The sequence below is a fragment of the Macaca thibetana genome, chromosome 17, assembly GCF_024542745.1.
Source record: "Macaca thibetana thibetana isolate TM-01 chromosome 17, ASM2454274v1, whole genome shotgun sequence".
In the NCBI taxonomy this organism is placed as follows: Eukaryota; Metazoa; Chordata; class Mammalia; order Primates; family Cercopithecidae; genus Macaca; species Macaca thibetana.
The window spans coordinates 59,444,756-59,468,420 of record NC_065594.1 but is presented as its reverse complement, the minus strand read 5'-3'; the positions used below and the strand labels follow the sequence as shown (position 1 = coordinate 59,468,420).

General features: G+C 38.1%; 1 protein-coding gene and 1 long non-coding RNA gene across 2 annotated transcripts in view; one reads left to right on the top strand and one right to left on the bottom strand.

Annotated features, from left to right (window-relative positions):
* NDFIP2 (Nedd4 family interacting protein 2) overlaps positions 1 to 6,692 on the bottom strand; it is a 71,070-nt gene extending 64,378 nt beyond the window's left edge. The window contains exon 1 of the mRNA XM_050766647.1: positions 5,879 to 6,692. Coding sequence (XP_050622604.1) covers positions 5,879 to 6,199 — 321 coding nt within the window. The 5' untranslated portion in view covers positions 6,200 to 6,692. The remainder of the gene's footprint in view (positions 1 to 5,878) is intronic.
* A 770-nt stretch (positions 6,693 to 7,462) lies between these two features.
* LOC126940630 (uncharacterized) overlaps positions 7,463 to 23,665 on the top strand; it is a 57,602-nt gene continuing 41,399 nt past the window's right edge. Inside the window, exon 1 of the long non-coding RNA XR_007720842.1 lies at positions 7,463 to 7,637. This is a non-coding gene — a long non-coding RNA (uncharacterized LOC126940630). The remainder of the gene's footprint in view (positions 7,638 to 23,665) is intronic.

The following is a 23,665-nucleotide window of genomic DNA, read 5'->3' as shown; positions in this document are numbered from 1 at the left end:
GCCAAATATCCATCAATAGCAACGGATAAACTGCAGTGTATTCATATGATTTATATGATGAAAAATATACAATAAAAAGGGATGAGCTACTGATACACACAAAAACATGGATCAATCTAAAAAACCTCATGCTGAATGAAAGAAGCTTTGTAGACTACATGCCGTATGATTCTAGAATAGGCAAAACTAGGTAATTTGAAGTGAAAAAATCAGAACAGTCACCTGGGGGGTAGGAATTGATCTAGTAAGAATAATAAGGAAACTTTCTAGGGTGATGGTAATGTTCTGTATCAGGTCAGTAAAATTTATCTGTAAAAGGTAGTGGTACAAACTGAATGTCTGTGTCTCTCCAAAATGTGTATGTTGAAACCCTAATCACCAGAGTGATGTTATTTGAAGTTAGAGCCTTTGGGGGGTAATTAGGTTTAGATGAGGTCATGAGGGTGGGGTCCCTATGATGGATGAGTGTCTGTGCTAACATCAGAGAGTGTACTTTTGCTAATCTAGGTTGTATATATAGCCTACTACATACTAGGCCGTATGGTCTAGCCTATTGCTCCTAGACTACAAACCTGTACAGCAAGTTATTGCATTGAATACTGTAGGCAATTGTAACACAACAGTATTTATCTAAATATATCTTACAGGACCCTAGTATATGAGGTCCCTCATTGAATGAAAAGTCATTATGCAGTACATGAATGTCCTCAACTCTACCACTGTAAATGAATGGGCACGGCTGTGTGCCAATAAAATTTATTTACAAAACCAGGAGTTGGACCATAGTTTGCTGATCTCTGCTCTACATGTCAAAGGTGGTTTGGGTTACATGAGTATATAAATTTGCCAAAGTTCATCCACTAGGCCATGTAAGATTTGTGCATTTCAATATACACTGATTTTACCCCAAAGAAAAAGAACCATAAACAAATATTAAAATGTAGGCTAATGAAAAATTCGTGGCTTGCAGGCAAGTACACTGATCCCTGCAACTTACTTCAAAAGGATCAAAAAAAAAAAGATGGATTGATAAATACACAACACAAATAAAATAAACTGTTAACAACTGTAGAGCCTACAATTTGTATGGAGGTTAACTGTACAATTCTTTCAACTTTTTTATAAATTTGGAAGTTTAAATATTAAATGTTATTAAATGTTGGGGGCAGGTTCAGTAAGGGGCCACTGAAGGTTTTTGAGCAAAAGAACAAAAATAAGATTGATACAGGTTGAGTATCCCTTATTTAAAACCCTTGGGACCAGAATGTTTTGGATTTCAGATTTTTTTTGGATTTTGGAATACTGCATACACATAACGAAACACCTTGGGAATGGATCCCAAAGATGAACGTGACTGTGCATGAAACTAAATTGTGTTGAATATGTACGTGTGGTATTTTCCACTTGTGATATCATGTGGTGTTCAGAAAGTTTCAGATTTGGGGGCATTTCAGATTTCAGGTTTTTGGAGTAGGAATACTCAACCTGTATTCTACAAATACGATTCACATAGTACAAACAATTCCTCAGGGATGGTCAAATGAGGAAGAAAGTTAATAGACAATATTCCATACCAGGTAATGCATCAATATTTAAGGAGAAGGAATTAAGTACAAAAAGAGTTCACTAAGACAAGAAAAGTCAGAAGAAGTCAAGAGAAGTAGGAAGTTTCTTATTATCAGGAATAAGGATGGACTTTCAAAGAATGTTCATACTGTCAATATAACAGAGAAATCAAGCAACGTGAGAACTGAAAAGTAGCTGTTAGACTATGCAGTTGGGTAACCTTGATAATGTAAAAAAGGTATAGTAAGAATATAAACCAGATAAAATACACTGATAAATTCCAAAGAAACAAACAAGAGACGATCAAAGGAATAAGGTTGGCAAGAAAAGGTGACAACTAGACAGTAAGGAAAGGTAAGAGGCTGCAACACTTCCTTCCAATGGAAAATGAAATGACTATACCGAAAACTCATTATATATTATCTCATCCAGAACATGCACTATTGGGTGAGGCAGTCAGCCATGGGCCTGAATGTCCCTGCACATTCTTGCTGAGTGTGTCAGTCTGTAAAGCTTTCCATTTCCTGATACTGAGCTGTTTCTTCTAATAAGTTACATCGGGAACAAAGATCAGGCAACCACAGTGTGTAACTACCATCCCAGGAAAAGGTAAACTAGTTTGTTTTTTGTTTGCTAAGACATTTGCTGCTTGAAGAAAAAAAAAAAAAAAAAAAAAAAAAAAAGGCTGCACCCTTGGTTTTGAGTTCCTCAGCTGTGATGCAAACCCACTGCACGCATCCATATGGACACCCAGCCCCTTTGTGGAATTTGGTAGCTAGGAAAACCTACACAAATATGCTGATGTTCTTGCTGCTTGCTATGCCATGAGTAATGATCGGTCTCTAACCTGGAGGTCACCTCTTTTTTGCCAGCAACCGTGAAACATTAGCACACTAACTTATTAGCTTGTAAAAAGGGTACTTATTTATCATGTACCAGTCTTTATATGTTTTACACACGTATTATATTATTTCTCACAATAATCCTAGTCAGGTAGGTACTAATATGAGGAAAATGAGGCTTCAAGATGTAAAGTAACTAAGCCAAGGTCTCACAAATTGCAAACAGCATCATCTAATATATAAGCCCAGATGGCTTTAAAACCTGCAGGTTTTTTACCCGTTAATAGTCAGGCCTCCTTCAAGCCTCCTTCCCAGCTGATTTATTGAGGGCAACTCTAATTCCCCAGATACAAGAGCAAAGTACTCAGATCTTTGTAGAATGAATACTTCAAATTATGTTCCATGGAAAATTGATATTTTGGAAATGTTAACATAATCTTAAATTTTTAAAAACAAAGAACAAAACAAAACAAAGATTAAGAAGAGCTAGGTTAAAGAAATCCAAATCACTGTCTTTACTGCAGAATTTTTCATGGTTTTAATATGCTAATGTATTGTAAATCTTCCAGTTACACTTACTCTCATTCTGAAATATAGTTTGGGAAATTACTGCTACAATCAACACTGCCAATTTAACTTGTACACAGAATAAGAAGTCAGCTTGGTACAGGTACAATCTTAGAAGTCAGCTTGGTAGAAGTACATAATCCTTCAAAATAGAGAACTTTGGACGGGCTCTGTGGCTCACACCTGCAACCCCAGCACTTTGAGAGGCCAAGGCGGGCAGATTATTTGAGGTCAGGAGTTTGAGACAAGCCTGGCCAACATGGTGAAACCCTATCTCTACTAAAATACAAAAATTAGCCAGGCATGGTGGAGCACATTTGTAGTCCCAGCGACTCAGGAGGCTGAGGTAGGAGAATCACTTGAACCTGGGAGGCAGACGTTGCAGCAAGCCGAGATCACGCCACTGCACTCCAGCCTGAGTGACAGAGACTCCATCTCAAAAAATAAATAAATAATAAAATAAGAACATCAAAGTTAGAATGTGGTCTAGCAGCTGCAAGCCAAGTCAACTTTATCATAGTTAGCAACACTGCTCATTTACTAACGAACAAAACTGAATTTCCCAGAAAATTATGTACCATACCTGGCTTTTTCTGAAATTAGAAGGGTAACAATCAAGAATTTTTGTAGCTCTAAACTGTTAACTGCTTTACTTAATAAATTTTGGGTGCTTTTAACAATGAAAGGAAAGATCACAGAAAAAGCAGTTTCCAGATAAAGCTTGTGCACTGGCTAATGGTAGTAGGTCGTTCTGATGACCCTGAGCATCACTGCTAGCTTTCCAGTATGAAAAGTTGTATTTAAATTCTTTAAATAAGTGAAAAATTAACATTGTATACCATCTCACCCCTAAGTATACTTGCCTATCTCCTGACTTAAGTCATCCCTTAACATTCGACAACTCAAGCTGTTTATTGCTCCAGTTTATTACACATTCCAGTTTTCCCAAAAACTGAGCTAAAGGCAACCACAAAATAGTTATGTTCATCATATAAGCCAGAGCTGAATACTGATCCCTAGTTTAAAAAGTCTACTGAAAATGTCAATTCAGCTTTTTCTCTGACATACACTTAGATGTTATTAATCAGGCCATTATAAACAAAACCAAGAGTTATACTGGATAGGTTAAATGACTATGTAAGTTGTGTAACCCTAACACTGTTGCCTTACAAGGAAAACAAATCGATGTCCTACCTACTTAAAGTATTATCTTTAGAGGGACTGGTAGGCATTATCTTTAGAAGAACTGATTTTTGCCCTCTGCTCTCAAGGAACATTCAAAGTCTATGTGGGACACATCATCAGTTTGAAAAAAATGAGGGGAGGGGGCAGCAATAAAATATGTCCATTTATTTTGAAAGGAGCTGTAGGGAAAACAAATATCTTAAAACTGAGAGCTACATAAATTAACAGTGTTTTAAGTAGTGACGTGTGTAGGAGAACATGGTTGATGTTTCTAATCTAACAGGAAGATTAGAAAAATGAAACAAGTTCCACTGCTGATATTATTCAATATTTGTATCATTTTATTTTTGCTAACATTTACAAACCTAGAAATGCCCTTCAAACCATCAAAAGGGTGTACACTTGAAATATGCTTTCCATACTAGGAGAAACAGTATTTCCCAAGTTGTTGAGAAAAGCTGCTACATTTTCAAAGAATTCGGAACACGGACCTTTTGTAGGTTTTAAAGAATGCAAACCAGTTGAAAATAGAAGCCTCATGAGCTTTTATCTTAGAAAAATGCAAAATTACATACATTGGGATCTCATCTTACAGTGTCCTTCATATTGCCAAAATGTACTTATTAATAGAAAGTCTTGGCTTACAACTAAGTCTTACATGTGCAGATAGATTTGAAAGTTGAAACCTGGGGTTAACATACCTAAATTTGTAAAATTTTATAAACCATAAATTGCACCACCACTGCTATGTATTATTTATCTCGTCTCCCTCAGTAAATGGGCTGAAAGTTTGTAGAATGACATGCTACCTAGCTGCAACAGCACAACAGCACAGTCAACTATTGCTCAGTCCATTTTTAACTAAGGTTTACAACAGGAATCTTCAACGTCACCACCAGAATACACAAAGAAAAATATATTTAAAAATTGACACTGAAAATATAGAGGAACATATTTCACTTTTTTCAACATACAGTTACCAAAGTTTACACAGTTAAGCTGGAAAACCTTGTATTTAACGAAAAATAATTTTTCGAACAAGATTAGAATTTGTTCTACTAAAACTACCTCTGTTTCCCCTCTAGCCAAACAAAAAAAAACAAAAACAAAAAACTGGGGATTACAAAAAATACAGTCATTTTTAATACTAACATAATGGAAAAGGACAAAAGTGACAAGGTTAACGAGCAGACAAGATCAGCACTATGGCTAGTCTTTCTCTTCGGTTCCACAATTCCTAACCCACATTTTTGCCAAATCCCACTCTACACAGTACTTACACCTTCACCCACCTACCCACCCACCCACCCCATTTATGACGGCGATCACCTTCCGGGCAGGTATGTGAAGTCAGCCCCACTTCCAGTAGACAATCGACTAGAATGTCTCAGAAGTGACTGAGTCAGAGAATAAGAAAATGATAAAGTGAGAAATTAAAACAGATACAAGTTGTAAGGTGTGCGGAGGGAGGTGTCTCAAAGGGGGCTAAGGGTACGGGTGAGGAGCTAGGAGGAGACTTGGGGCGACAGGGAAGGGTTTCGAAGCAGTCCTAGGCAGGAGTGCGCAGGAGAGGCGAGTGAAGCAGCTCCAGTCAGAAGATCCAAAAGAAAACAAAACAAAAGCCACAGCGTTTCCTCTGGGAATAACCTGAGGAAAGGGACTCTCGGGACGCCCCGGCGGGAGGCAGTCCCGGGAAGCACAGGAGGCCGGGAACTCACCACCTGGTAGCGCCCCGTCCCCGGCTGGTGGTGATCCATCCTGCCCGGCTCGGGATCCGGCTTCCGAGCGGGGGAGTTCTCTCCGTGCTCAGCTCCCTCGGCCACCCCCGTCGACGACGTCGTCGCCGCAGGGCCCCTTCCGCCTCCGTTCCTGCCGCCGCGGTCTCCCGGCGGAAGCTCTTCACTTCCTGTGCCTCCCGCAGCGGCCGCCGAGACCTCCGCGTTGGTCGCGGTTCCGCGGAGGAGCACCGGGGCGCCGCGCGCACTATTGAGCATGCTCGGGCCGCTCGCGCAGACTCGCTGGCTCCGCCGGCGTCCCATCCGCGCCGCCAGTGGGAGGGTGTAGCTAGGTGGGAGGAGATGGAAAAGTAAGGCAAGTCCGGGGGAGCTGTCTAGGTTGTCAACCTGTCGAGTGGGCGGTCGCAGAAGGCGCGCGGGGGGCGGGAATGACCCGTCCTTGATTGGTCTTTTCTATGTGCGCGAGTCTCGCGCAGGCACGAGCCAGTGCGCCTTCTCACCACACAGAGACAGAGGCTGACAAAGGTATGGGGCCGCGTTCCTGGAACACCTGAGGACAGGTCTCCCGGGTACCCGACACTTCCTCGTATTACTCACCCAGCGTAGGACGTGGGGAGGAGATTCATCTCTAGAACATTGCTAAAACGCTTATTCAAAAATCATTCGTAAGATAAGGGATTTTTAAAAGACTAATATAGAGTAGTTGTAGTTTACAGCAAAATTGAGAAGTTACAGAGATATCCCGTATACACTTTGCTCCTACGCATGCATAACCCCACCCCCAACCCCGCCATTATCAACATCCCCCACTAGAGTGGTACATGTGTTGCAACTGATGAACCCGAATTGACACATCATCATCACTGAAAGTCTATAGTTACCTTGGGGTTCACTCAGGTTGTTGTATACTCCTCGAGTTACGACAAATGTGTAATGGCAGGTATTCATCATTGTAGTATCCTACAGAGTTATCCACTACCCTGAAATTCTTCTGTGGGATGATTAGAGACGGGGTCTCACTATATTGCCCAGACGAGTGCAGTGGCTGTTCTCAGGCACAATCATGGCTCACTGCAGCCTCGAACTCCTCAGCCCAAGCTATCCACCTGCCTCAGCCTCTGGAGTAGCTGAGACTACAGGCACCAGCTCTTTGGTTACTTTTTAAATTTTTTTCCACTTTTTGGTAATAAGAGATTTAAAAATTCAACAGACTCTCCAGACAGCTCTCAAAGGAAGAGGTCTCTAGAGTTCTAGGTTACTGGAAGGACGTTAGAAGAAAGTAATGAAATCAGATAGGATTATTTTGTGGTAATAATAATTCCAATGGATTTAACAGCAAGGAATCACTTGGGAGCATTGTTAATAGCATCTCAGTGTCTGGTTAACCACACATGACACGGCATAAAACATATTTCTCTAGCAAGTAGAAGAGTATGACAGAGCAGTGAAAAGTGCCTTTTAACCTGAAGACCAACGTTCTATACCCTCAAAACTATGGTGCTGCTTGATGTGGCCCAGCTATGTTTTTAAGATAACACCACATTTTCCCAAAATGATCTTACAGTGGAGCCCCCTGAAGGGAAGGAAAGGAATCTGGAGCCCCATTTACTTTATTTCCTTCATGAATGTCCAGAGGACATCCTTGAAATGAAGACTGCCACTGGGTGAGCCTAATCAACTGGTTAAAATAGCAAGATACAAAAAAACCCAAAAACTCTTTGCGAGATTGACAACTGAAAAGGTAAGCCTTCCTCGTAGTTCTTTTTAAAGCATTCATCAACTCTTCCTATTTGTGCCATTTTGACATGTCTAATAGTAGAAAGCGTTACTGTGCTAACAATAAGAGGCAATGATATCTCATACTTCAATATTGTTAAACTTGCCTTGTTTTGATCTTAATGTATTTTAGTTTCTAAGCCAATAAACATATGCCATTTTATTGGTATAACTGGTATAAACGCTCACTCTCACAATTTCACTCCAAATGGTATTGCTTCTCGATGACCAAAACAACAGCCAGTGTCAGCAGACTGAAATTAGATCCTTATATCACTTACGATCTATAAGATTTATTTAGAACTTAATTTTATATGTATATGTGTTTTCGTTAATCATTCATGTGTTCATTTGTTTCTCAAATAGACGGCCATTTCTTACACCCAACGCAGCACTGAGAACATAACCGTAAAAATCAAAGACCTGATGAAAAGCAGACGTCTTGAATCCTGATAGAGTAACAGATTCTTTCTATTTTACCCTCCTCTCAGATTCCCTGAACATTTTGCTAATCTAGTGAAGTAACAAATTCAGCAGGAAACCGTATTTTTAAAGAGGAAGAGAAACAGGAAGGAGAAGTAGAACAACAGCTTACTAGTATAGAGCCCTTTCTAAGCCAGTACTATGCATCTATTATTTTAGCCTCACCACAACTTCATGATATAGGCACAATTGCACTCCTGGGTTAACAGATGAAGAGGGAAAATAAGGCACAAAGAGTTCCATGAACTTGGCTAATGCCAAATCACTAGTAGATGATGACAGACATCAGAGCCTCCACCATATTAAGCACTACATTAAGCTGATATTAAGTGTAATGTACCTAATAAAAAGAGTCCTTGTCTCTTTCTTCTTCCTAACCACCACTACCGTGAAACGTGCAGAAGACATAAAAAGATAGCAATGTATCACAAAGAGCCAATCTGACTTCTTTAAATCCCACCTTCTTGATCTATGTAAAATAATGATTCTTATTCATCATCCCCAAAAGAGCCATTCTGAGCTGCTTTTGCCCACTTTACAACTAAGCCCGTGTGACCTATAATGGACCATTACAAGCAGAGGCACTGAGTTGTCCCACTAAGAGAAACTTACTTGAGATGCGATGGGAATAACAATATTCTTTACCATTTTACAGACCTTAAGCAACATCCAGTAATATTTTCAGTCTCTGGTATTATGGTGACAACTCTAGTTATCTAAGGAATTTGCGGTGGTGCAGCACTAGAAGCTACCTCAAGTAGAATTGTAGAATTTTAGTGCACTTCACTAACACCTCTCATTCTGGCCTGATCAATTTTCATCTCCAAACACACAGCCACCCAACATTTTACTAGTGCTGCTCTGCAGTACTGGAGAAGACATGGAGATAAGCTGCCCAGATTCCCTTTCAAGAAAGCACACTCTGCCCAGCTGGAAGGAATGTGGCTGTGAGACAACTTCCAGTTGGTTGCTTTGTCAGGGTCTCCCTCAGCTTTCAACCTGAGGAGGTGCTATTTTCAGGGTGGCACCCAGCCACTAACTGAGCAAGGCAGTGGTACAAGGCTCTGGCTATTTTTGCTAGACACTGAAGCCCTTTAAGGGACAAACTTTGCTTCAGAGTTCCCTGTGAAGCTGGCAGAGACTTTTCCAGCCCTGCAGCATGTTGTGACAGCTCGCCCTACCCAGTCCTTTTTCTTTTCACAGATGTTGCTCCCCAGTGAATCTGTTGCACTTAAAACTTTATATCAGCATCTGCATCCTGGAGAACCCAACTAAGACAAGTACCAAGATGTATAGTGATAGAGGAGCATTATCAAAATTGTGTTAGATAATTTCAACTATCATTCTACATGGTTGGTGTTTCATCTTCAGAAAAACCCTCAGGACTCTACATTGTTAGCATTTTCTCATGTGGATTTAATGTATCCATAAGCCTTCCTACTAAGAATGACTTTGATGTTGTTCTGTAGTGTGATGCTGTATAGAGGTCATGGGGATCTCTTTGCCTGGGGCGTACTTCCCATTGGGAACCCCTCCCACCTTCCCAGAAGCAGGGTCATTCCCTCTAGAGGTAAACTAGCAACTTAACATTCATCATCCTCTTTCTTATACCGTCAGATATATTGAGCTGCACACCCAAATGCCAGGATTCTTTGTTGGGATTCCCACCAGTTAAAGAGCAATAAGACATGCCATTGCCTACAGAAAGCCATCTACACAGGCCTAAATCACGGGGAGGCGATGTTCCAAATTTTCCTTACTACTTCACTGATTTTTAGTTTCTTATCATTTCCTTTACCACATAGAACTACTCAAAGTAGCTATTGATGGTTAGTGTGATCACAGATCTTAGTAATGAATCACATTTGGAATATGTATGGTTTTTGTATAATTACCTGAAGAATGACTAGAAAGAGGTAAAATTGTATTATCTGAAAATTTCTATCTCTACCTAATGAAAATTCACTAGCAATCATTTTCTGGACATTAAATTCTAAAGTGTATTTTAGAAAATATAAGAAACCATTGCTTTTCATATATAAATGAAAATTAACACAATAATGACTCCAGTTTTATCTCTGAAACTTTTATAATGTGTGTGTGTGTATATATATTTTTTAATCAGTTTGTAGGCTTGAACCTCAGTTCAGCTTCACATAGTGTTTCTTATTTAACTGGTTCTGAGATTCCTGTCATCTGTTCAGCTCTATAATTTTAGAGAGGATATCTAAGTGAGCAATTTTAAAATCAAGTATCTACTTGTTTTTCCTCTCTTTATTCTCCTCCACTATGTTGGAAGAATCTGAAATAAAACTTTTTATCAGTCAGGATTCAACTAGAGAAACAGAGTCAGTAGAAGACATACCTTAAAAGATTTATTGCAGGGAATTGGCTTACAGTTCTGTGGGCTGGTCCAGCAAGTCCAGAATCCACAGGGCAGACCCCTGTAACTCTAGGGTTGGAGTTGAAGCTGCTGTCTACAGGCAGAATTTCTTCTTCCTCAGGGAATCCTCAGTTCTGCTCTTAAGTACATTTAACTGACTCAATCAGACCCACCCAGATTATTGAGGATAATCTTCTTTACTTAAAGTCAACTGATTCAAGACTTTAATTACATCTATTAAATCACCACAATGCCTATGTCAGTGTTTGAATAATTAGGGCTACAATCTAGCCAAGTGGATACAGAGAACTGACATTCCCTATTTATGTAAATACAACAAACTAATATAGTATCTATATAATAAAGATAAAAGTAGAGGAAGGAACAGGAGAAAGGAAGGAATTACCACAGAGTTAGCTTAGAAATTTAAATGAATTTCCTAAATTTAAGTTTTTCTATCAGCTTTATATAATACATATAGTTATATATGATGGCATCACCAGTAAACACTTGGAAAAGATCTGAATCCTGATAAGCTACATCTCAGTCCTAACAATATTTTTATTTAGCATTTTCATTTTTCCTTTATTTGTTAACAGGCAACAAATGTGAGCAAATCAGTAGCCATGTTGCTTTGGGGAATTCATATTTGAATTTGGAATAACTCATAAGTTGTTAAAATAATCTTTGCTTTACCTTGGGTATGGAAGGCTGTTCTTTGACCATACTAAAGCAGGACTTTCTATGATGTTATCTCCTTTTTACTCTGTAAGCCATAGAAGAGCAGCACAGTCACTGAGCATAGGGCTGTTATGACAGGTGTCCCTTAACTGGCTAATGTGATTATTGTATAAGAAGACAAATACTGTGTGTGTGTGTGTGTGTGTGTGTCTGTGGTATGTGTGTGTGTCTGTATGTGCAAAATATTAGGAAAGAGAAATGTGTGCTATGCACCCAGATCTTCTTAACATGTTAATGTGCATTTGCTCTTTTTATTTCATAACAGAAACCAGGCCTCATTTGTTTAACACAGTCTAATGTCAGTACACTGCCTCACCATTAGCAACATATTATGACACAACAATAAGATCAACATATAAGAAGGTTGCCTGATATCAGTCCTGATGATAAAGGTCACTAAATATCTGAAGAATAAAATGACAATGATAATCAGATGGAATAACTTACCAGATGCTGCCTTTCTAGAACTACGAAGAAAATTATACCCATTTCCTGGCTTTAACATTCAAATAGGGGAAAAAACTACTGGCCTGACAAAGCCAAAGTAAGCCAAGATAATGTTTGGGGAAAAAAAGGAAGTTCCTTTTGTATCTGGCAGGTATATCCTAGAAAAAATAAAATATTTATATTGCATTTCACTTCACCTATCAATTATATGTGAAATTTTCATGAAATACCTATAAATTCTGTTTATGAAGGTGATTATTGAGAAATCTGTCATGATTTCCCCAGTGAAGGTGAAGACACCAAGTGCAATTCCAGATACTGACTTTAAAAAAAAAAAAGCATACATTTAAGTCTTTAATTCATCTTGAGTTAATTTTTGTATACAGTATAAGGAAGGGATCCAGTTTCAGCTTTCTACGTATGGCTAGCCAGTTTTCCCAGCACCATTTATTAAATAGGCAATCCTTTCCCCTTGCTTGTTTTTGTCAGGTTTGTCAAAGATCAGATGATTGTAGATGTGTGGTGTTATTTCTGAGGCTTCTGTTCTGTTCCATTGGTCTATATATCTATGTTGGTACCAGTACCATGCTGTTCTTGTTACTGGAGCCTTGTAGAATAGTTTGAAGTCAGGTAGCGTGATGCCTCCAGCTTTGTTCTTTTTGCTTAGGATTTTCTTGGCTGTGCGGGCTGTTTTTTGGTTCATATGGAACCAAAAAAGTAGTTTTTTCCAATTCTATGAAGAAAGTCATTGGTAGCTTAATGGGGATGGCATTGAATCTGTAATTACCTTTCTTCCTATCCATGAGGATGGAATGTTATTCCATTTGTTTGTGTCCTCTTTTATTTTGTTGAGCAGTGGTTTGTAGTTCTCCTTGAAGAGGTCCTTAAATGTAAGACCTAACACCCTAAAAACCCTAGAAGAAAAGCTAGGCAATTCCATTCAGGACATAGGCATGGGCAAAGACTTCATAACTAAAACACCAAAGGCAATGACAACAAAAGCCAAAATAGACAAATCAGATCTAATTAAACTAAAGAGTTTCTGCACAGCAAAAGAAACTATCATCAGAGTAAACAGGCAACCTACAGAATGGGAGAAAATTTTTGCAATCTACCCATCTGACAAAGGGCTAATATCCAGAATCTACAAAAACTTAAACAAATTTACAAGAAAAAAACAAACAATACTATCAAAAAGTGGGCAAAGGATATGAACAGACACTTCTCAAAAGATGACATTTATGCAGCCGACAGACATATGAAAAACTGCTCATCATCACTGGTCATTAGAGAAGTGCAAATCAAAACCACGATGAGATATGATCTCACACCAGTTAGAATGGTGATCATTAAAAAGTCAGGAAACAACAGATGCTGGAGAGGCTGTGGAGACATAGGAACGTTTTTACACTGTTGGTGGGAGTGTAAATTAGTTCAACCATTGTGGAAGACACAGTGGCGATTCCTCAAAGATCTAGAACTAGAAATACCATTTGACCCAGAGATCCCATTACTGGGTATATACCCAAAGGAGTATAAATCATGCTACTATAAAGACACATGCACACTTAAGTTTATTGCAGCACTATTTACAATAGCAAAGACTTGGAACCAACCCACATGTCCATCAATGATAGACTGGATTAAGAAAATGTGGCACATACACACCATGGAATACTATGCAGCCATAAAAAAGATGAGTTCATGTCCTTTGCAGAGACACGGATGAAGCTGGAAACCATCAGTCTAAGCAAACTATCACAAGGACAGAAAACCAAACACTCATGTTCTCACTCATAGGTGGGAGTTGAATAATGAGAACACATAGACACAGGGCGGGGAACATCACACACTGAGGCCTGTCAGGGGATGGGGGACAGGAGGAGGGATAGCATTAGGAGAAATACCTAATGTGGATGACAAGTTGATGGGCGCAGCAAACCACCATGGCACATGTATACCTATGTAACAAACCAGCACATTGCGCATGTGTACCCTAGAACTTAAAGTATAATTAAAAAAGCATAAATGTTACAAAACCACACATACACACACACACACACACACACACACACACAAATACAGCACATGTACTAGAAAATCAAAATTTTTTTGTCTAAATGAGACAGATGATGTGGCTCCCTGTAGTCCCTGTACATTCTTTTTTTTTTTTTTTAAATATATATATATTTTTATTATTATTATACTTTAAGTTTTAGGGTACATGTGCATAACATGCAGGTTTAGAAAAGAGAGAAAATGCATGTTTTCATAGAACAATAAAACTTTAGCCTTTATTTACCCTATAACTTTGAGATCACCCACCCCAAAGCTTAATTTTGAAGCTATGGAACCTGAGCCTTAGAGAGGTAAATGCAGCCTCAGAGTGATATCTAGGAAGCAACTACCACGCCATTTCCAGCTTGATTCAAATGTGGTAACTAATAGAACAAGCCAAAATAGTCCGTTGACCATTCCTACCTCATCCAACTAGAAATAGCCCTCCAAAACAGCACTAATAAAAATCAAAATTAAAAGAACTCAAACACATTATAAACTCAACATGTCAAAAATGCTTTTGGAAGAAACATTGCAGGCATTGTATTGTCACCAAAAAGGATAAATTCTAAGATAGTTGTGAATCCTCTCAGGGGTTGACGCTTTAAAACAAGTAAAACATCAACTTTTAAAAGTACAATAAAAAGTGTCCTCCACAAATAATCATTGAAAATACGATGAGTACCTAACATTAGTTGTATGTATTCAAGCTTAAAAACCAAAGAATCCCAACTCCACACATACATTTCCATTTATGTAAGGTTGGGATAAAAGAGAACCTAAACACGTAAAGTATGTGGGAGCCTACGTCACTTGGTCCAGCCTCCAAATTTTGACCATGGAACTTTACCATGATTCCTGAAACAATACAGCTACACTGTCCAATATAGTAGCCACTAGCCACGTATGATCACTTAAATATAAATGTTAAAATATTAAACATTCAGTTCTTCAGTCATACTGGCCACATTTCAAGTGCTCAGTCACCACATGTGTCTAGTGGTTACCATATGGGACAGAGCAAATATAGAACATTTGCATCATCACAGAAAGTTTATTGGACATCATTGCTCAAGCAGATATTCTCTTACTATTCACCTTGCATTATTCTCCTCCCAGCTAGGCTCACACTTGTAATCCCAGCACTTTTAGGAGGCTGAGGCAAAAGGATCACTTGAGCTTAGGAGTTAGAGGTTGAGGTGAGCTATGATCACACCACTGCACTCCAGCCTGGGTAACAGAGCAAGACCCAGAGACCAGCCTCAGCAACAAAGTGAAGCCTCTGTCACTACAAAAAATAGATGAATAAAAAAATTAGGTGCAGTGGTATGTACCTGTGGTGCCATCTGCTTGGGAACTTGAGGCAGGAGGATCCCTTGAGCCCAGGAGTTAGAGGTTGCAGTGAGCTATGATCACGTCACTGCACCCCAACCAAGGTAACAGAGCAAGACCTTGTCTCAAAAACAACAAAAACAAAGCATCTCCTTCCTTCACTTCCTGAATTATCCAAATAATTTTGTAATAGCCTTGGTCCCAACTCTGCTGTATATTAGCAAGGTGACCCCAGATAAGTTACTTAACCTGTTGAGCTGGTTTGCTCATCTTTAATATCAGAATATTAATTCCATCCCTGTCTGGTTGTTGTGAGGCTCAAGTGAAAATATAACCATACAAATATAAAGGCTTATAATTCCTAGAGGTGCTTTTCTTTTCTTTCATTTTCCAGTGGCTCCCAAAGAAGAAAAAAAGAAAAATTTTAAAATATTTTGCACTTAAAATGTGGAGTAAAAATTGTAATTCAGGGAGGATAGAGGCTATCTAATAGAACAGACAAGTCGGTTACGTCTCCCAACTTAGCTCCATATTTTTTCTAGGCTATGTGTCTGAGCTTTTACCTTACATAATGACTCGTCACAAAATTAATAGATTCCAGTGTGTGCAACCATGGAAAATATGTCACTAGTTGTTTATCCAGAAGTGAAACTATTATATGTTTGTCGATCATAATAATTATGGCAATAATAGCTTACATTTATTGAATGCTGCTAGCATTTTGCTAAGTGCTTCATATGTATTAAGTCACAACTTCATTGTATCAACTCACAACAAACATACAGAATAAGTACTATTGTTATTACCATTTCACATAGCAGGAAACTGAGTCTTAGAATCTTAAGAAATTTTAACAAAGGTCACAACTAGAGAAGGAAGATTTGCTGGCTTATTATTATTATTTTTTTTTACTTTAACAACGTTTTTATCACAATATACATCAATACAGGAAAGTATACACCTTATGTATACTTTAATATACTTGTACACCTTGATGATTTTTCCATCAACTGAACAAACCCATGAAACCAGCACCCACATTAAGAGACAAAATATTTCCAGAACCTCAAAAGACCCCAGTACACTTCTTGCCTCTACCTTTGTGCAAAGGGTAACCATCATCCTGACTTGTAACACCATAAATTAGTTTCTACTGTTTTTTAACTTTATGTACATAGCATCATACTATATGTATCCTTTTGAGTCTGATTCATTTTCTTCATGTTTGTAAGATTTATTCATATTGTTGGGTGTAGTTATAGTTGATTCATATTTGTTGCTGTACAGTACTTCATTGTGTAAATACACTATTTATTTACCTGTTTTACTAAATAAATATGACTGGTGAGCATTTGAGTTGTTCTGTTTGGGGTCTTGCATTAGTTTCCTAGGGCTGCTGTTACAAAGCACCACAAACCAAGTGGCTTAAGCAACAGAAATGTATTGTCTCATAGTTCTGGAGGCTAGAAGTTCAAGATCAAGGTGTCAGAAGGGTTGATTCCTTTGAAGGGATGTAAGGAAAAATATGTTCCATGCCTCTCCCATAGTTTCTGGTGGTTTGCTGGCAATCTTTGGTATTCCTTGGCTTGTAAAAGTATCACCCTGACCTCTGTCTTCATCTTGATATGGCATTTTCTCTATGTACATTTCTATATCCAAATTTTCTCAATTTATAAGGTCACCAGTATAGTGGATTAGGGACCTACACTTCTCCTGTATGGCTTCATCTTAACTAATAAAACCTGCAACAACACCATTTCCAAACAAGATCACATTCTCAGGCCAGGACTTTAACCTATGAATTTGGAGGGTGGAGGGGACACAGTTCAATCCATAAGAGAGCTATTAGAAACAATACTGCTAAGAATACTCTTGTACATGTTGTGGTGAATATATGCGCAATTTCTGATGAGTATATTCCTGCAAATGAATATAGTGTGTATATATATACACACACACAGACACATGTGTGTATATTCAGCTCTAGTAGATGCTGCTAAATGGTTTTGTAAAATGGTTATTCCAGTTTTTCCTCCCATCATCAATGTGTGGGAATTCCAGGTGAGCCACAGCTTCACAAACATTTTGTATTGTCTCTGTTTCTTATTTTAGCTATTCTGATGAGATTATAGTTGTATCTGGTTATTTTAATTTGGATTTTCCAGTGACTGTTAAACTCTTCTTTATATGCTTCTTGACCATCTGGAGGTCATCTTTGCCGACCTATTTATTTGTCTATTTTTGTATTGAGTCTCCTACTTTTTTTCTTGGATTTGCAGCAACACATTATTTTTCTGGAAATGGGTCCCTTGTTAGATATAGAAATGGAGGTAGAGATATTGACGTCCCTTTTCATTCTTCTTGGCTTTAGGAACCAGGCTTCAGGCGGATGGTCAGATGTGGCCGATTTGCCTCACTTTCTGCCTCTTTCTCTATGCCTGTGTTGAAAATGCCCAAGGTAGAAGAGGAAAAATCATACTACAAAATAGGGAGAGGAGGAATAAATTGGTACAGAACTGTCCATCAGCAGATGGTCTCTTTGAAGTTTTGTTTTATTTTGTCGGTTCTGTATTTGACCTTTAGTTTCAGGGAGTGTGTTTGTCCATGTGAACATCCCAGTGACTATCTGTCTCTTTCTTTTGATGTTCCCTTCAGAACACTTTATCAGTTTTGCCTGCTCACCTCGTTTCTTTATAATTTTTTATCTGGGCTTGCTTCCCCTGCCGTCCAGCTCTGGCTGCAGAGGATTGGATGTTTCCACTTTCAATATCTAACATAAGACCTGCATAGAATAAACCCTGTTGTGGGAAGTCAGGGACCCCAAATGAAGGGACTGGCTGAAGCCATGGCAGAAGAACGTAAATTTGTGAAGATTTCATGGACATTTATTAGCTCCCCAAATTAATACTTTTGTAATTTCTTATGCCTGTCTTTACTGCAATCTCTGAACATAAATTGTGAAGATTTCATGGACACTTATCACCTCCCCAGTCAATACCCTTGTGATTTCCTATGCCTGTCTTTAATCTCTTAATCCTGTCATCTTCATAAGCTGAGGAAGATGTATGTCGCCTCAGGACCCTGTGATGATTGCATTAACTGCACAAATTGTTTGTAGAGCATGTGTGTTTGAACAATATGAAATCTGGGCACCTTGACAAAAGAACAGGATGACAACAATGTTCAGGGAACAAGGGAGATAACCTTAAACTCTGACTGCCGGTAAGCCAGGTGGAACAGAGCCATATTTCTCTTCTTTCAAAGGCAAATAGGAGAAATATCGCGGAATTGTTTTTCTCAGCAAGGAACATCCCTGAGAAAGAGAATGGCCCTTGAGGGTAGGCCTCTGAAATGGCTGCTTTGGGGACGGCTGTCTTTTATGGTCAAAGACAAAGGGATGAAATAAGCCCTGGTCTCCTGTAGTGCTCCCAGGCTTATTAGGATGAGGAAATTCCCCCCTAATAAATTTTGGTCAGACCGGTTGTCTGCTCTCAAACCCTGTCTCCTGATAAGATGTTATCAATGACAATACGTGCCCAAACCTTCATTAGCAATGTTAATTTCACCCCATCCTGTGGTCCTGTGATCTTGCCATGCCTCCATTTGCTTTGTGATATTTTATTACCTTGTGAAGCATGAGATCTCTGTGACCCACACCCTATTCGTACACTCCCTCCCCTTTTGAAAATTGCTAATAAAAACTTGCTGGTTTTACGGCTCAGGGAGCATCACGGAACCTGCCAATATGTGATGTCTCCCCTGGACACCCAGCTTTAAAATTTCTCTCTTTTGTACACTTTCCCTTTATTTCTCAGACCAGCCAACGCTTAGGGAAATAGAAAAGAACCCACGCTGAATATCGGGGGTGGGGTTCCCCTGATAAAGGCCTCATTATTGATTTGTTGACTAAACTTGGTTGAAGTTTCCCTTCCATTGCTAGGTAGAAATAACCATAAGATGCTGTGTCATTTCTTAAGAATTTTTAATTTCAAGAAAGGAGTATTTCAGGAGGTTTAAAAAAAGTATCATACTTTGCAAACGAGGTTTAGAAAACTTCTGACAGTTCTCCACAAATTTTTCTCTGATTTTCTCTAAGTGTAAGTACAGTTCTCTAAATTTTTCCCTGTTTTTTCTCTAAATGTCAATAGGTCTGACCACTTAAATGGTACCTCATTAATGACCTCCTTTTGTTTATTATTACAGATAGTCTCTTGTGATCCTCAACCATATGTTGGTTCTATAATGAGCTAGAACTCTACTGAAGAGACTTTATGGGTGACTGTTTTACTCTGAAAAAATATAAATAACATAACATTTATGATTTTAACTATGTTTAAATGTACATTTTAGTGACATTAAGTACATTCACATTGTTATGCCACCACGGCCACCACCACCACATCTCCAGAACTTTTTTATCATCCCAAAATGAAACTGTGTACCCATTAAACATTAGCTCCCCATTCCCATCTCCTTCCAACCTCTGGCAACCACCTTTCTACTTTCAGTCTTTATGACTGTCACACTTCTAGTTACCTTACATAACTGGAAGCAAGCAATATCTGTCCTTTTGTGTCTGGCTTATTTCATTTAGCATAATGTCTTTGGGGTTCTTCCATGTTATAGTATATGTCAAAATCCTATTGCTTTTTGTTTGTAGTATGTGTCAGAATTTCATTCCATGTTGTATTAAGTGTAAGAATTATTTGGTTAAATAATATACACTTGCATTATAAACCACATTCCCTTTATCCATTCATCCACGAATGAACATTGGGTTGTTTCTACCTGAGTTATTTTATTTAATCTTCATAACTACTGCCCTTGGCAGAGCTGAATTTTAAAGTTGGTTCTGTTACTTACACAGCAGCTGGCCCTGGCCAAGTTGAATTTTCGCTTTGTATCTTAATTTCCTCATTGTAAAATGGAAGTGAAAATATCTACCTCACTGGACTGGAGTGAGGATTTAATAAAATAATGAGATACCTAGAATAAACCCTGCAAATAGTAGGTATCCAACAATTAGCAGCTAGAAACATGACTCCTGGCAAGAGAAGACAATTCAAGTCAGTTCCAGACATCTCAGGAGTCCAGACTAAGGTATGCAATGTGTCTCTTGCTTTATTAAAAGTCATCTTAGGTTGTGTATATGTGGCATGTCCTGAAGATATTTTTAGCTTGTAAAATACTGAAATCAGTGAAGGAAGACAGGAATCATTTGTAAAACATGAGCTTTCTTTTCTACCCACAATCTCTTTGGTAACCTCAGAAAAGTCAAGTCAAAAAATTCAATTTAAGGAGTACCAATGATTTGTCTTTGGGGATAACTGTTTTACTTTGTTTATCTGAAAAATAAAATCACACCTTTAAGAATATAGACTTAATAATTCATTATAAATAAAAGCATCTTTAGACTCAACTAAAACTACTCTAATTATCAGGGTAAACATCTGGGAAAATAAATGGCCAAATCTTTTCAGCTGGATTTTTAATGAACTTTTACAACAAACTAGATTTAGATTGCCTCTAACTTTGGTTATTAATACAACCATAAATAACTTCTAAATATTCTTCATAATTTTAATAACTAAAGTTTTATAATAAACACTTTTCTGATAAAAGAAATTTTGAACATACAAAAGGTAGACAACAGATTTATTTCAGGTCTTTTTTTCTAAGCATAGTTTTTTGAGGGTAGGGGGAGATTAAACATAATGAACAATTCTCTATATTCAATTTTGTATCCTTTTTTCACTTAACTTTATAATATAATTACCTACATGGGATTTTTCCAAAGTGATGAGAAAATTTGTGAACACATTTTTAACAAGTACTTAATCATTCTCTCTTAATCCTTCTCTAAGCAAATTATTTCAAGAGCAATAGTATAGCAAAGAAATTAAAGAAAGGATCGAAACAAATTTCTGGGTTCAAATTCTGACTTCCACCAGTTGCTAGCATAAACTTGAGGAAGTTACTACTTCTCTATGTCTCAGATTCTTCGTTGAAAAATGAGAATGTTAATGGTATACCTAGCTTTTAGGGTTGGTATGGGGTCAATGTGTTAAAACATATAAAATACTTAGAATAGTGCCTCACATATGGTAAGCATTCTATAAATGTTTACTTATCATTAGCTATTTAAAATCCTTGGTTTGACATGTAAATAATGAAATCTTAAAAGAAGGTAGATTAATAATGAACTAACTGCACTTAAAATCTATATCGTTATTGTTGTGGACTGAATTGTATCCCCTTAAAATTCATGTGTTGAAACCTTAACCCCTGAGTGACTGTATTCGAGGATAGGGCCTTTAAGCAAGGCAATTAAGTTTAAGTGAGGTCACAAGGATGGGGCGCTAATCTGATAAGATTGTTGTCTTTATGGGATAAGGAAGAGACACCAGAGATCTCTCTTTCTGCATGCATGCACAGAAGAAAGGCCATATTAGGACACAGTGAAAAGATGGTCATCTACAAGCCAGGAAGAGAGGCCTTATCAGATCACCAATGCTAATCGCAACTGGATCTTGTACTTCTAGCCTCCAGAACTGTAAGAAATAGATTTATATTGCTTAAACCACCCAGTCTGTGGTGTTTTCTTATGGAAGCTCTTCAAACTAATACAGTTGTTTATAGATAACTTATTTGTAATGCTTTTTCAGTTTAAGTTTTAACATCAAGAAAGTATTTGATGTCAAGTAGTATAACTACTAATCCCTGATTTTTTTCATTTATGGACTAACCTTTTTATTTTATTTTCCACTTGTCAAAGGATGTATATCTTAACTGAAAAACATAATTTGTCAAGGCCGGGTGTGGTGGCTCACACCTATAAATCCCAGCACTTTGGGAGGTTGAGGTGGGTGAATCACCTGAGGTTGGGAGTTCGAGACCAGCCTAACCAACATGGAGAAACCCTGTCTACTAAAAATACAAAATTAGCTGGATGTGGTGGCACATGCCTGTAATCCCAGCTACTCAGGAAACTGAGGCAGGAGAATCGCTTGAACCCAGGAGGTGAAGGTTGCAGTGAGCCGAGATTGCGCCATTGCACTCCAGCCTGGGCAAGAAGAGTGAAATTCTGTCTCAAAACAAACAAACAAACAAACAAAAAACATAATTTGTCAAATCTTCTAAAGGAAAGTGCTTAAACATATAAATGATAATCAGTAGATTTAAATGTTAATTTCCCAGTTGCATTAACCACTCAACAGTTGTGTTAGCCACTTGGTTGCACTAGTCAGTTTAATAGCCATATGTGATTAGTGGCTACCATATTAGACAGAGCAGATATAGTAAATTTCCATCATTGCAGGAAGTTACGTTGTACAGAACTGCACTATGTCTGTAGCCAGAGAGTGGCATGCTTGGATTATGCGTCAATTCAAGAGCAGTGTGTTTTTGTCACAATTTTGTGCAACTCATTATGCAATATTTAGACATTAAAAATTGTTTCTAGCTAGGCATGATGGTGCACACCAGCAGTCCCAGCTACTTGGGAGGCAGAGGCAGGAGGATTGTTTAAGCCCGGAGTTCAAGTCTATCCTGGGGATGGAAGGAAGGAAGAGAGGGAGAGACAGAGGGAGAGAAGAGAAAAACATTGTTTCTAGTATGAGCCAAGCTTAATATCATTTGAGAATAATCAATCATCTATGGTAAGAATAAAATATGAGAAAAGCAATATGTGAGTATAATATACAGATCTTATTTTACATTTTTCTTTTCTGCATTAAGGGAAAAACAACTCTCAATATACTTACCAATGTAATCTTTTCAAATACTTAAAAATTAAGTGGATTTAATACAGCTTTTTTAAAAAAAAAAAAAGTCTTTAAAATTAAAAATCATAATTTGCCCCAGCTACTCAAGAGGCTGAGGCAGGAAAATCACTTGAACCCAGGAGGTGGAGCTTGCAGTGAGCTGATATTGTGCCACTGCACTCAAGCCTGGTCAACAGAGTGAGACTCCGTCTCAAAAAAATAAAAAAATAAAATAAAGTTTTAAAAAAAGATTATAATTTGCTCAGAAGTAGAGAGACCAGTATAATAAACCTCCATGAATCTATCACTCAGTTTCAATGATTATCAACTGATTACCAATCTTGTTTCATCTATAACCTCCCTCTTCTCACCACCTATCCTCTACTGTATTGTTTTGAAGCAAATCTAAGACATGATATAATTTTGTCTGTAAACATTTTAGTATGTGTTGTGGTCTGAATAGTTGTTCCTCCCCAAAATTCATATGTTGATATCCTAACACCCAGTGTGATGATATTAGGAAATGAGACCTTTGGGAGGTGATTAGGTCCTGGCGGAACTCTCATGAATGGATTAGTGCCCTTATAAAAGGGACCCTAGACAGCTCTCTTGCTTTCTTTCTGCCATGTAATAATATAATGAAAAGTCTGGAACCAGGAAGAGTGTCCTCACCAGAACCCAAACATTTTGGCAGTCTGATTTTTGTATTTCCAGCCTCTGGAACTGTGAGAAATAAATATCTGTTGTTTAAACCAGGAGTCCTCAAACCCTAGGCCACAGACTGGT